This window comes from Silurus meridionalis, chromosome 3 (genome assembly GCF_014805685.1).
Source record: "Silurus meridionalis isolate SWU-2019-XX chromosome 3, ASM1480568v1, whole genome shotgun sequence".
NCBI classification, from domain to species: Eukaryota; Metazoa; Chordata; class Actinopteri; order Siluriformes; family Siluridae; genus Silurus; species Silurus meridionalis.
This window is the reverse complement of record NC_060886.1, coordinates 31,481,594-31,493,628: the sequence shown is the minus strand read 5'-3', so window position 1 is coordinate 31,493,628 and position 12,035 is coordinate 31,481,594. Positions and strand designations below refer to the sequence as shown.

General features: G+C 43.1%; 1 protein-coding gene across 1 annotated transcript; it reads left to right on the top strand.

The window, feature by feature from the left end:
* The first annotated feature begins 2,360 nt into the window (after window positions 1-2,360).
* cog3 (component of oligomeric golgi complex 3) lies at window positions 2,361-11,689 on the top strand. The gene is made up of 23 exons (XM_046839811.1): window positions 2,361-2,604; window positions 3,543-3,689; window positions 3,808-3,869; window positions 4,247-4,412; window positions 4,773-4,847; window positions 5,083-5,175; window positions 5,662-5,787; window positions 6,277-6,357; window positions 6,692-6,735; window positions 7,105-7,231; window positions 7,374-7,465; window positions 7,749-7,888; window positions 8,028-8,188; window positions 8,328-8,427; window positions 8,689-8,780; window positions 8,889-8,978; window positions 9,082-9,202; window positions 9,630-9,718; window positions 9,868-10,002; window positions 10,455-10,530; window positions 10,657-10,784; window positions 10,909-11,007; window positions 11,122-11,689. Exons 1-23 carry the CDS (start codon window positions 2,407-2,409, stop codon window positions 11,149-11,151), a joined length of 2,472 nt encoding a protein of 823 aa, XP_046695767.1. The 5' UTR covers window positions 2,361-2,406; the 3' UTR covers window positions 11,152-11,689.
* The last annotated feature ends 346 nt before the right edge of the window (window positions 11,690-12,035 follow it).

Here is a 12,035-nt window from a genome sequence, read left to right as displayed (position 1 = left end):
ATAAAGTTATATATGTCTGTCTGTCTGTCTGTCTGTCTGTCTGTCTATCTGTCTATCTATCTATCTATCTATCTATCTATCTATCTATCTATCTATCTATCTATCTATCTATCATCTATCTATCTATCACACATCTAATCTGTTTTAATTTCTCTAGTGAAGGTATCTACTGAGAATGGGGTGAAGTGGGGTAGCGTGAATCCCACCCCAAAGGGCCTCCATTTATTAGTGCTTGTTTGTTGAAATTCTCATGTTTGACCACTAGGTGTAGCAATAACTCACTTGAGATAAATGGAGCAATGAGCACTCTATGCTGTGGCTGTCTGACATCCAGAAAAACGAGCCAATAAACAAAACTTCAGCGTATATCTAACAAATAGCAACATTTTTACCATTGACTATAAATCCAACTGAGGGTATTTCTTTCTTTTTTAATTGAATTTGGTAGTGTTTTGTATCCAAACAGCATCACCACATAACCGAGTTCTATCCAGTCTGCAGAATTAAACTAGCTGGTGCAACTATTGTGAAAAAAGCTCTGTTAGCAGGTTCCATGTCTCTGTCTCATGTCTCATGTCTCGACTGAGCTGAGGGTGAAACAGAGTCACTGTAACCCCTATGAAGTGGATCATTTTCCTATAACAGCACACCCTGTAGTGTTTTATATTCCTCTTACAAAAGCAGTCACATTCAGTCTCTAAAACCCTGAAGTTCTGTTTCTACAGTAATAAATCATATCCGTTCCTGAGGAATGAATATAGAACTGGTTTCATGTGGGAAAATAAATCCATACTTACTGTATGATTGTGAAGATGCCGAGTTCATTGTGCGTTTCCATTGCTCTTTGTGTGTGTGTGTGTGTGTGTGTGTGTGTGTGTGTGTGTGTGTGTGTGTTGGGTTTTATTGCTTTCTGGTTATATTATTTAGCTTCATTTTTGTTTTCTGGGTTTTGGTGATGCTCTGGAGTTTGAGCTTGCTAGAAAAACTAACACACTTTGTGCTCTGTACTCACCCGTAGGCAGAGAGAGAGAGAGAGAGAGAGAGAGAGAGAGAGAGAGAGAGAGAGAGAGAGAGAGAGAGAGAGAGAGAGAGAGAGAGAGAGAGAAAGAGAGAGAGAGAGAGAGAGAGAGAGAGAGAGAGAGAGAGAGAGGAGAGAGAGAGAGAGAGAGAGAGCCTGTATAATGAAATATCGTTACAGTCCAGTGCACGGTGAATCAATGGCGGGCATCTGCACTCTGATTCGTGGCAAGTGAGAACAAGAGAGCCAGACGTGGAGAATGAAAGAGAGAGAGAGAGAGAGAGAGAGAGAGAGAGAGAGAGAGAGAGAGGCAGAAAAGTGCTCTCAGGTCAGATTGTGACTGTGTTATGGAAGGTTTGGGAAATAAAGTGTGGATGCTCAAATCAGCGTAAGAGTCGAGGTGAAGAAGCAGGACACCAGGAGCGCTCACTGAATCACATCATTCCGATCGCAACTAATAAACAAAGCTGAGCTAGCGTATATGAGCTAGCGTATATGAGCTAGCGTATATGAGCTAGCGTATATGAGCTAGCGTATATGAGCTAGTGTATATGATCTAGCGTATATGAGCTAGCGTATATGAACTAGCGTATATGAGCTAGCTCTGTCTTGTGCTGTTACAGGATAAATATTGATATTTTTTTTTCTGTGAGGAAGAGGAAAATCGACACGTCACTCTTTATCAGTTTATAGCCACTTAATGCTGTGGAACATTAACCAAACAACTTCTCATAAGTTCTGGCAGCTATAAACAGTCCGTCCCTCAGCACCGGATCTACACTTGGTGGATCGACCAGAGGAAATAGACATTAGATTTTCATCACCATGTACCAGCTGGAATCATATTTAAAGGTGTGTTTAATAAAATTGTGTCAAAATATGTCCTGATTTTGGTGAAGAATACGAATACATTTGGAATTTTATAGCGTTAACAATAGCAAGGACTGCCATGGTACATATTAGTTTAGAGTGCACTATATACCATAAAAACACAAACAAAAGCTCATAATCATTAAAGGGGTGTGTTTATGAGGTGATTGACAGGAGGGCCATGTAAACATTTAATCACGAACGTATTCAGGACCATGATGCAGTTCTCCACACAGGGTATCATAAATATGTTCTATATGTTTATATATTTATTATTTGTATTTATTGTAGAAAAATGGCATTGAAATATATTAGTATCATTAAACAGTTTATATTACAGTTTATCTCTTTTAATTCCATATTATACACTTTTCCTGGCTGTTGTACAAAATTATGAAGAATTAATCATTAAAATCAATCCGCTCGTTGGTGAACTCCTGACCAATCACGTGTCGTTTCGGGGGTTCTGACGTCACTGAGTAGCCCCGCCCCTGAACCCGGAAGCGGAGCTTTTTTTGATGACGTTGAGTGTTGATGTAAGCAGCAAGATGGCGTCCACGGAGCAGTCTCTCCCGGAACTGGCGGAAAAGGAGATGCGAGAGAAGCTCGCTCTCTGGGACTGGAGCTCCCAGCCCACGGCGCCGCTCACGGACAGGCAGACTGACTCGGTCCTGGAGATCCGCAGCGCCGCCGAGACTCTCCCCATTCCCGCAGAGGTGAGTGTCAGTCACCGCCGGAGAGGGCTGCGTCCCAAACCGCGAGCTACTGCACTTCAGAGTGTGCGAGATTTGTTTAGTGTATTAAAGCGTATAGCGCGTAAACCGGAACACATGCACTTTAATTAGATATTATATTTATACATTTATACATTAATGTCTGATTTTAGATTATTATAGCGAATTATGTAGATATACATCATAGAAGTGCGATTTGGGACGTAGCCGTAGAGCTGTTCATGTTAGCTATCAGTTTATTTCTATTTATTATTGAGTTACACTGAGACTGAATGTGAATCTTTATATAGAAATATAAATCATGTGTATTCTGTTATTACACAAAGTTATCAGTGACGAGCTGCACTTCACCCGAGAACATTCACACTGTCACTGAGAAGACTCCGGAACCCCGCCCCCTTCTTCTGATCTGTTCAGTTCATCTGACAGGCCACGCCTCCTTACTCAAATATTCAATCCAACACATTTTTATTTGTGTACCACTTTTACAAATGGACATTGTCTCAAAGCAGCTTTACAGCGATAAAGCGGTTATAAAATATGTTAATTAAAACCGAAAAGCCCCGCCTTCTAATTTAAATATGACTCTTTAAACTAAAAATCCCTGCTTCTTTACAGTTATATTCATTTTAACTAAAAAAAAAAAAAAACACACCTCTTACTCAAATGTGCACCTCCGTTCTTGAAAAATGTTTATTTAAACTAAAATGCCCGCCTCCTCAGTGAAATGTCCCGCCTCCTCGGTGTTATGTCTCGCCCCTTTAGCGACATGCCCCGCCCCTTTAGTGAAATGTCCTGCCTCCTCACTGATATGTCCCGCCCCTTCAGTGAAATTGCTGTAGATCAGTGTTGTTTTTGTTTTTCCCTTTTGTTCTTCTCTCTAATCTCTCTTTCTTTCTCGGTGGTTTCTCCTTTTCCAGTTGCCGATCGAGGACCTGTGTGTCCTGTCTTCTCGCTCTCTGCTCTCTCCGTTCACAGCCGCCGTTCCTGCCTCCACAGAGGATGTGCTGACGAAGGGCTTCCAGGTTTTGCAGGTGGAGAACGAGAGAATCGAAACAGCTCAGCAGGTAGGAACGCTTCAGATCTACCACCTTCAGATAAACCTGCTGCAGTCCCTCAGATGGAGACTCTCCCCCACGGCATTGTGGGATGTGTGTTAATGACGTTCTGGATGTTTCTTTGTAGTTCTTCTCCTGGTTCTCCAAACTGCAGACTCACATGGACCAAGAAGAAGGAACCAAATACAGGTGTGTATTGAGGAGTTTTAGACGTCCCACATCTATTCGAACCTTCACATAAGTGCTTATCTCTGATTGGCTGATCAAAAACTCTTGCTGTAACCATAGCAACAAGCCTCTGGTCGTTAATGCATTGAAAACCTCTAGCTGTGTTTCACTTCCTCTGTTTTTCTTTTCTTCTTTCTCTTTTTCTCTGCCTTTTCCACCAATACTTCAGATTTATCTCACTCCACTCATCTTTTCTTCTCTCGTTCTTTTCCTCACTGCTGGAATATAATGATTGAATTAATATTTTTATTAACGTATCTCTCTCTCTCTCTCTCTCTCTCTCTCTCTCTCTCTCTCTCTCTCTCTTTCTCTCTCTCTCTCTCTCTCTCTCTCTGCAGAATGACACGGGAGTGTTTGAGTTGTTATCAGCAGCAGTGTGACTCCATATTGGTGGATGTAAACGAGGCTCTCGGTCACCTCGACTCTCTACAAAAACAATATTTATTTGTTTCCACAAAGACAGGAACACTGCATGAGGCCTGTGAACAGCTGCTGAAGGAGCAGGTGTGTGAGTGTGTGTGAGTGAGTGTGTGTGAGTGTGTGTGAGTGTGTGTGAGTGTGTGTGTGAGTGTGTGTGTGTGTGTGTGTGTGTGTGTGCGCGCGCGCTATGTATGTCATTCCAAATACCTCGTCTCTGTGGTTAACCTGCTCACACAGTGCACTAGAGGGCGCTGTTGTGCAAGCCAACCCTTAGTGTAAAAGATAAAGACAAAATGTATTAATCTTTATTTATTAATATATTTTTAATTGTTCAGTGATTTTGTAAGTATTTATTATCTCTGATTAGCTGTAGAATTTTTCTGTCTGATGGGTACTAAAGATCAAATTGAACATAATCTTGGTCTTGTTTTTCTCCTCCTCTAGTCGGAGTTGGTGGATTTGGCAGAGAGCATTCAGCAGAAACTTTCCTACTTCAATGAACTGGAGAACATAAACACGGTAACGTACACGTCAATCACACGTCATTCACTTTCTCTCTAACGTAACGTAACGACGAACTCCGATTGGTCAGAAGATGTTTAGTTTCTTTAGCAGCAGCTCTGACCATTTCTTATACGTTAATGTTTCCATGTTAACGACTCGTCCACACACACACACACACACACACACACACACACACACACACAGGTAATCGTTTTTAACCTGTACGTGTTCATGGTCATGTGATGTGCAGAAACTCAACTCTCCCACGCTGTCGGTGAACAGTGAGGTGTTTATCCCCACGCTCTCCAAACTTGACGACTGCATCGAGTACGTTTCATCACACGTGAGTTCCAAAACCTGCTCATTACCTTGATTTTTTTTTACTTCCTCAAAAACTCTTCTATAAATATATTTCTATTATTAATAATATCTGTTATTATAATTTTATAAATGATAATGATTTTAATATACATTTATTTTGTATTAATAACTAATCAAAAAATATATAATAAGTAATTAAATGTAATTGAGCACAATGTAATTAAAATAAATATTTAATTAGCCATTAATATATATATATATATTGGTATGAATTGTTATGTATGAATTATTGTTTTTTTTATTGTTGGTGTATGTTTCTATAAAATAGGATTATTATTAAATGAATGTATTTATTTTATATAATAATATTTTTATTATTATTAATTATTGAAATGTGTTATTATTATTATTATTATTATTATTATTATTATTATTATTATTATTATGATTATTATTATTATTATTATAGTAATGAATATAAACTCTGCCACTTCTCTGGTTTCTGTAGCCGAACTTTAAGGATTATCCGGTGTACCTCTCCAAGTTCAGGCAGTGTTTATCTAAAGCATTACATCTCCTGAAGACTCACATCATCAACACGCTACAGAACCTCACCAATCATCTCACCAAGAGGGTGAGGGACTCACACAACCAGGATCCATCACACTTATATCAGTGTAGTGATCTACAGCAGGAACATGAACACTAGCACAGCTTCACACACACACACAGCTTCACACACACACACACACACACACACACACACACACACACACACACACACACACACACACACACAGCTACACACACACACACACACACACACACACACACACACACACACACACACACACACACACACACACACACACACACACACACACAGCACACACACACACACACACACACACACACACACACACACACACACACACACACACACACACACAGAGCTACACACACGCACAACCACACACACATAAGTCTGTGCACAAGTGTATGGAGAGAGAGACTGTGTGTGTGTGTGTGTGTGTGTGTGTGTGTGTGTGTGACACACACTGAGACGAATTGATACTCATAAAATGCTATAAATATAAATAACCATTGTGTTGTATCCCGTCAGGACCCTGTGAGCACAGCGAACCTGGACAACGCCTTCACACTTTACTACGTGAAATTCAGAGCAGCAGCACCAAAGCTCAGAGTAACACACACACACACACACACACACACAGCCTCATCCCCTTTCACACGTATCCAAACATGTATTTATACAGTATTTATACAGAAAGTCAACATTTCGAGTGCATCAGAAACAGAATATTAACACAAATAAAAATGTAAATCTGAAGCACATGAAGGAATAATTGTGATGATTATTAATAATTCATTGCTGTGACCTGAAGCATTTTCAGTGAATTGAGTTGCTTGCAGGTAAAACATCTCAGAGGGATTAGGAGGTTTATAATGAGTTCCAGTGAAACAGTGATGTTCCTCGTTATAGATGATGATGGTTATGGATGTGTCTCTGGTTTCAGACACTAATCGAGCAGATTGAACAGCGATCCGAGAAAATCCCAGAGTAAGTGTTTCCTTCAATCTTCTAGTAACTCAAACCAGCAGCACATCTGTTTCAGTGCTCAGCATGAGAAGAGAGACTCTGAGTGGAGATATTAAACAAAATACATCCTCCCTACGAGGATCTACCTCCCTATGAGGAACTTCCTCCCTATGAGGATCTACCTCGCTAAGAACATCCTCCAACCTCTCTTCAGATGAATAAACTATTTCCCCACACACACACAGCCACTGGAGCCACAGTCACTAAATTAGTTAACGAGCAGCTCATATACACACATTTAATTAATGGTTGACTTTACATGTGTTCATTGTTAATTATTGCTTTGGACTGTGTGTGTGTGTGTGTGTGTGTGTGTGTGTGTGTGTTTAGGTATCAGCAACTCTTGGATGATGTTCATCAGTGTTATTTGGACCAGAGAGAAGCTCTACTCACTCCCAGCATCAAGTCCACCATAACTGAGCTGACGGGACAGAACAACAAGGACCACTGTGCTCTAGTACACACACACACACACACACACACACACACACACACACACACACACACACTCTCACTATAATTCTGCTTCTTCTGTTTATGTTCATACGTTATTCCTGTTAATGCTGTGTGTGTGTGTGCGCGTGTGTGTGTGCGTTCAGGTGCGCAGTGGTTGTGCTTTCATGGTTCACGTGTGTCAGGATGAACATCAACTTTATAACGAATTCTTCTCGAAGCCTACAGTGAAGCTGGAGTGAGTGACGCTGTGATGATTCTCTCAACATCTCATTTGTGTGTGTGTGTGTGTGTGTGTGTAAGTGTTAGGTGAGGGATCATGTTTGGAGTGTTAGGATAGCTATGTTAGAAATGAACATGTCTGGTAAAAACCCTCCCTCACTGTGGTGAAGCATGGTGGTGGTAGCACTATAGTTAATCTTGTGTGTGTGTGTGTGGGGGGTTTCTGTGAGGATGGTGTGGTGATTTTCTTTTGGTCCAGTTTTGATGACTTCTTTAACTTTTGGTTTGTTTGCTCTCAGCGAGCTGCTGGAGAAGCTGTGCATGTCTCTGTATGACGTCCTGCGGCCGCTCATCATCCACGTGGTCCATTTGGAGACTCTGTCAGAGCTCTGCAGCATTCTGAAGAACGAGATGCTGGAGGACCACGTGCACAACAACGGTAAAGATTTCACTCAAGGATGTGGAGCTCGGATGGGAAAGACTGGGAATACTGGCTCAGGGATGACGATAGTGTGTGTGTGTGTCTCTGTGTGTGTGTGTGTGTGTGTGTGTGTGTGTGTGTGTGTGTGTGTGTGTAGTGGTACAGTTGTGTGCGCTCGACACAGTGGTGCAACAGATGCTGGAGGATGTTCAGGAACGCCTGGTATACAGAACACACATCTACATCCAGACCGACATCAGTGGGTACAACCCTGCACCTGGAGACCTCGCCTACCCTGAGAAACTGCAGATGATGGAGGTCTCGCTCTCGCACTTTCTCACACACACACACACACACACCTACACTTTCTACACCCATCCGTGTATCTGATTAACAGATCATTCAGAATTCAGATCAGATTTTTTTTTCTTCTTCTAAATGCAAACACATATTTCAGAAAATTGCTCAGTCTCTGAAAGAGGAGCAGGTGAAACTCGACACCTCCTTCACTGACGTCCAGCTGGAGGAGTCCAACTCCAGGAGGATCGGAACTACAGGTCTGTACGCTCATTATTATGTTTTAGTTATTATTAGTTAGTTTCAGATGTTATCTGATGAGGGTGTGGCCTAAATATGTGGAGGTGTCCAGGGTATGGTTCAGTTGGAGGTTTCTGGGGTGTGGCCTGATCATAAGGGTCTGGGGAACGAGGGGAACTCGAGTGAAGGTGTCTGCAGGTGTGGCTTGAAATATCATTGGTGTTTAAAGTGAGTGGGCGGAGCTTTCTGTTTTTTACTGTTTAAGTGCTTTTGTCCTGTAGGAGGTGTTTCTCCTGCTGATCTACACGGGATGTGGTATCCAACAGTCAGGCGCACGTTACTGTGTTTATCTAAACTTTACCGCTGCATTGATGTGAGTCCACACACACACACACACACACAGATGTAGAGTGTTAAAGGGGAGTTCTGTAGATGGGTTTGTATTTGATCGTGTTCTGATCTTTTGACTCTGTTTTCCCAGAGGACCGTGTTTCAGGGTTTGTCCCAGGAAGCTCTCTCAGCCTGCATCCTGTCTCTGCTTAAAGCTTCAGAATTCATCATAAAGAACAAGGTGAGGAGAAGGTCAGGGGTGAGGGGTGATTTTAGTGATCGTTGCTCACTAGAGGGTTCATGGTGTGGCTTGGAGTGTAAGTGTAAAATATTTTATCGTCCAGAGTCAAATCGACGGGCAGCTGTTCCTCATCAAGCACCTCCTGATCATGAGAGAGCAGATCGCACCTTTCCACGCCGACTTCTCCATCAAAGAAATCTCACTGGACCTGAAGAAAACCAGGGGTGAGTGAGGCTTCCTACACAAGCGAACAGAAGCAGAGCGAGCGTACCTGAGAGACAGTAAGTTCTCACGCCAGCCATGGTGGCCGGTTGCCTAGCAACAGTATTCTTCAGTTAGTGACATCATGTCTAAAGTAAAGTGAGTTTACAGAACATGATAGTTCTCCTGCAGATCCTCCTGTTCCACAGTCATTCTCAACCTCTCTATCTTATCTGTCTCCCTCTCTCCCTGTCTTTCTCTTTGTCTCACCAAATGTCTCTCTCCCCTCTGTCTCACTGGCTATCCTTTTTTTTTTCTCTCCATCCATCCATCTGTGTGTCTCTCTGGACCCACGTCTCAGAGTGTTTGGTTGTAAAGATACAGGTTGAGCTCAGTGTGATGGTTTAGATCTCAGCAGAAACATTAAAATCTGATCGTTTTTCTGCTCAGACGCTGCATTTAAGATCCTGAACCCCAAAGCCATGCCCAACTTCTTCCGTCTCAACAGCCACAACGCCATCCTGGAGTTCCTGCTGGAGGTACGTGCTCCTCACAGCCACATTCTCCTGATCTCTCATATCACATCACGTGAGTGGTTCTGAGCGAGTGTGCTTTTGTTTCTCACACACACACACACACACACACACACACACACACACACACACACACACACACACACACACAATAGGGAACCCCAGAGATCAAAGAGCACTACATTGACTCGAAGAAGGACGTGGACCGGCACCTGAAGTCCAGCTGTGAGCACTTTATCCAGCAGCAGACTCGCATGTTCGTGGGAAACCTGGAGGAGTTTCTCACCAAGGTGGGTCACACACACACACACACACACACACACACACACACAGACAAGACATGTAGCGCTGCACTACCTGGCCAAAAGTTTGTGCACCCCTGATTCTCCCACCCACATGTTCATGGTGAACATCTCATTCCATCTTCAGTCTGTTTTTCTGGGAAGGGTTTCCACTAGATTTTTGGGGCATGGCTGTGGGCTTGGTGAACATTCAGCACTTTGAGATCACATTGAGATCAGCCACTGATATTGGGATGTGTAAGAAAGGAGTCTTCAGTTCGAGTTATTTCCAGAGGGGTTGACAGGGTTTGCAAGAGCATCGAGTTCGTTCGGTTGAACCTTCTCTTCATCAGGTTTGTGTACAGGAGCATCCTCATGCAGGAACAGGGCTGAGATGGACAGTGAGTGCACATACTTTTAGTCATGTAATGTATATCCATGATGTTTCTCTGGACCTTTAGGTGTCTGCGTTGAAGTCGATGGTGGTTGGAGGAGGTCCGAGTTACCAGCTCTCCCAGCAGCCCTGGGCTCAGCCTGGTGAGGTCCTGTTTATTACACTGTCAAACAAACACAAACAGGTCTACAGTGATCATTTCTCATTCCCTCTGTGTGTGTGTGTGTGTGTGTGTGTGTGTGTGTGTGTGTGTGTGTGTGTGTGTGTAGCAAAGATCAACGATCTGGTGATGTCCACGTACCGGGTGATGAAGACCAAACTGCCGCTGACGTTACAGAGCATGATGCTGTACCTGGCAAACAAAGACACGGAGTTCATCCTGTTTAAACCTGTCAGGGTGAGAGTCACATGCTCACGTGTTCACCATACGTCATCACCATCATCACCATCATCATCACCATCATCACCATCATCAGCACACTGCTGAGCTTACACACACACATCTTTCTGTCTTACTGCAGAATAACATTCAGCAGATGTTCATGAAGCTCCATGCACTGCTGCAAGAGGAGTACAGCGGAGAGGACCTGCAGATCATCGCCTGTCCCTCCATGGAACAGGTGTGTGTGTGTGTGTGTGTGTGTGTGTGTGTGTGTGTGTGTGTAGAGAGAGTGAGAGATGTTTATAAATATCAGCTGAGGTACATGTGTGTGAGATGTTTTGTCTTTCTGCAGGTGAATCTGTTGCTGTCGGTCAGTAAATAACTGAGGACTGAGATCTGGATGGAGGTGGTGATGAAGATGAAGATCACAGGATTTGGAAGATGAACTTGTTACACTTAATGTTTTGTATTTTTTACACTAAAAGGTTTGTATATAGAGAGGACTGCAGAGCGTGTGTGTGTGTGTGTGTGTGTGTGTGTGTGTGTGTGTGTGTGAGAGAGAGAGAAAACACACACGGCTGCAGAGTCACACCAAGTTTCCAGAGGAACAGGACACTCCTGAGCACCACCTCATCCTGTTGCCATGGCAGTGGTGTGTCACAGCAATGGTGTGTGTAGGCGTGTCTTGTAGGGGACAGGGGGTTGAGGGACGTGAGTGTGAGGGACGTGAGTGTGAGGGACGTGAGTGTGAGGGACATGAGTGTGAGTGTCGGGTTTTTTATTTGTTTCTTTTATAATCGATTGTTCAGATGAATGTAAATGTACAGATTAAACTCACACTGTCTAGATGTTCAGCTGATGTTCGTTCTTCACATAACGTCCTGTCTGAGAGGAGAAACCAATAAAACATCTCAATTACAGACCCTTAGTGTCAGCTGGTATGTGTCTCACTCTACTCCTGTCTCACTCTCACTCTATTTATGTCTCACTTTCACTCTACTCCTGTCTCACTCTCACACTACAACTGTCTCACTCTCACTCTACTCCTGTCTCACTCTCACACTACAACTGTCTCACTCTCACTCTACTCCTGTCTCACTCTCACACTACTCCTGTCTCACTCACACTACTCCTGTCTCACTCTACTCCTGCCTCACTCTCACACTACTCCTGTCTCACGACACTACTCTTGTCTCACTCTCACTCTACCCCTGTCTCACTCTCACTCTACTCCTGTCTCACTCTTCTCCTGTCTCACTCTACTCC

Bases quoted from the DNA above. Each gene is read 5' to 3' on its own strand.
- cog3 (XM_046839811.1), top strand. From the start codon at position 2,407: ATGACGTTGAGTGTTGATGTAAGCAGCAAGATGGCGTCCACGGAGCAG. The intron at 4,413-4,772 runs GTGTGTGAGTGT...CTCCTCCTCTAG, and splicing joins AACAGCTGCTGAAGGAGCAG to TCGGAGTTGGTGGATTTGGC. The intron at 4,848-5,082 runs GTAACGTACACG...TGTGATGTGCAG, and splicing joins AACTGGAGAACATAAACACG to AAACTCAACTCTCCCACGCT.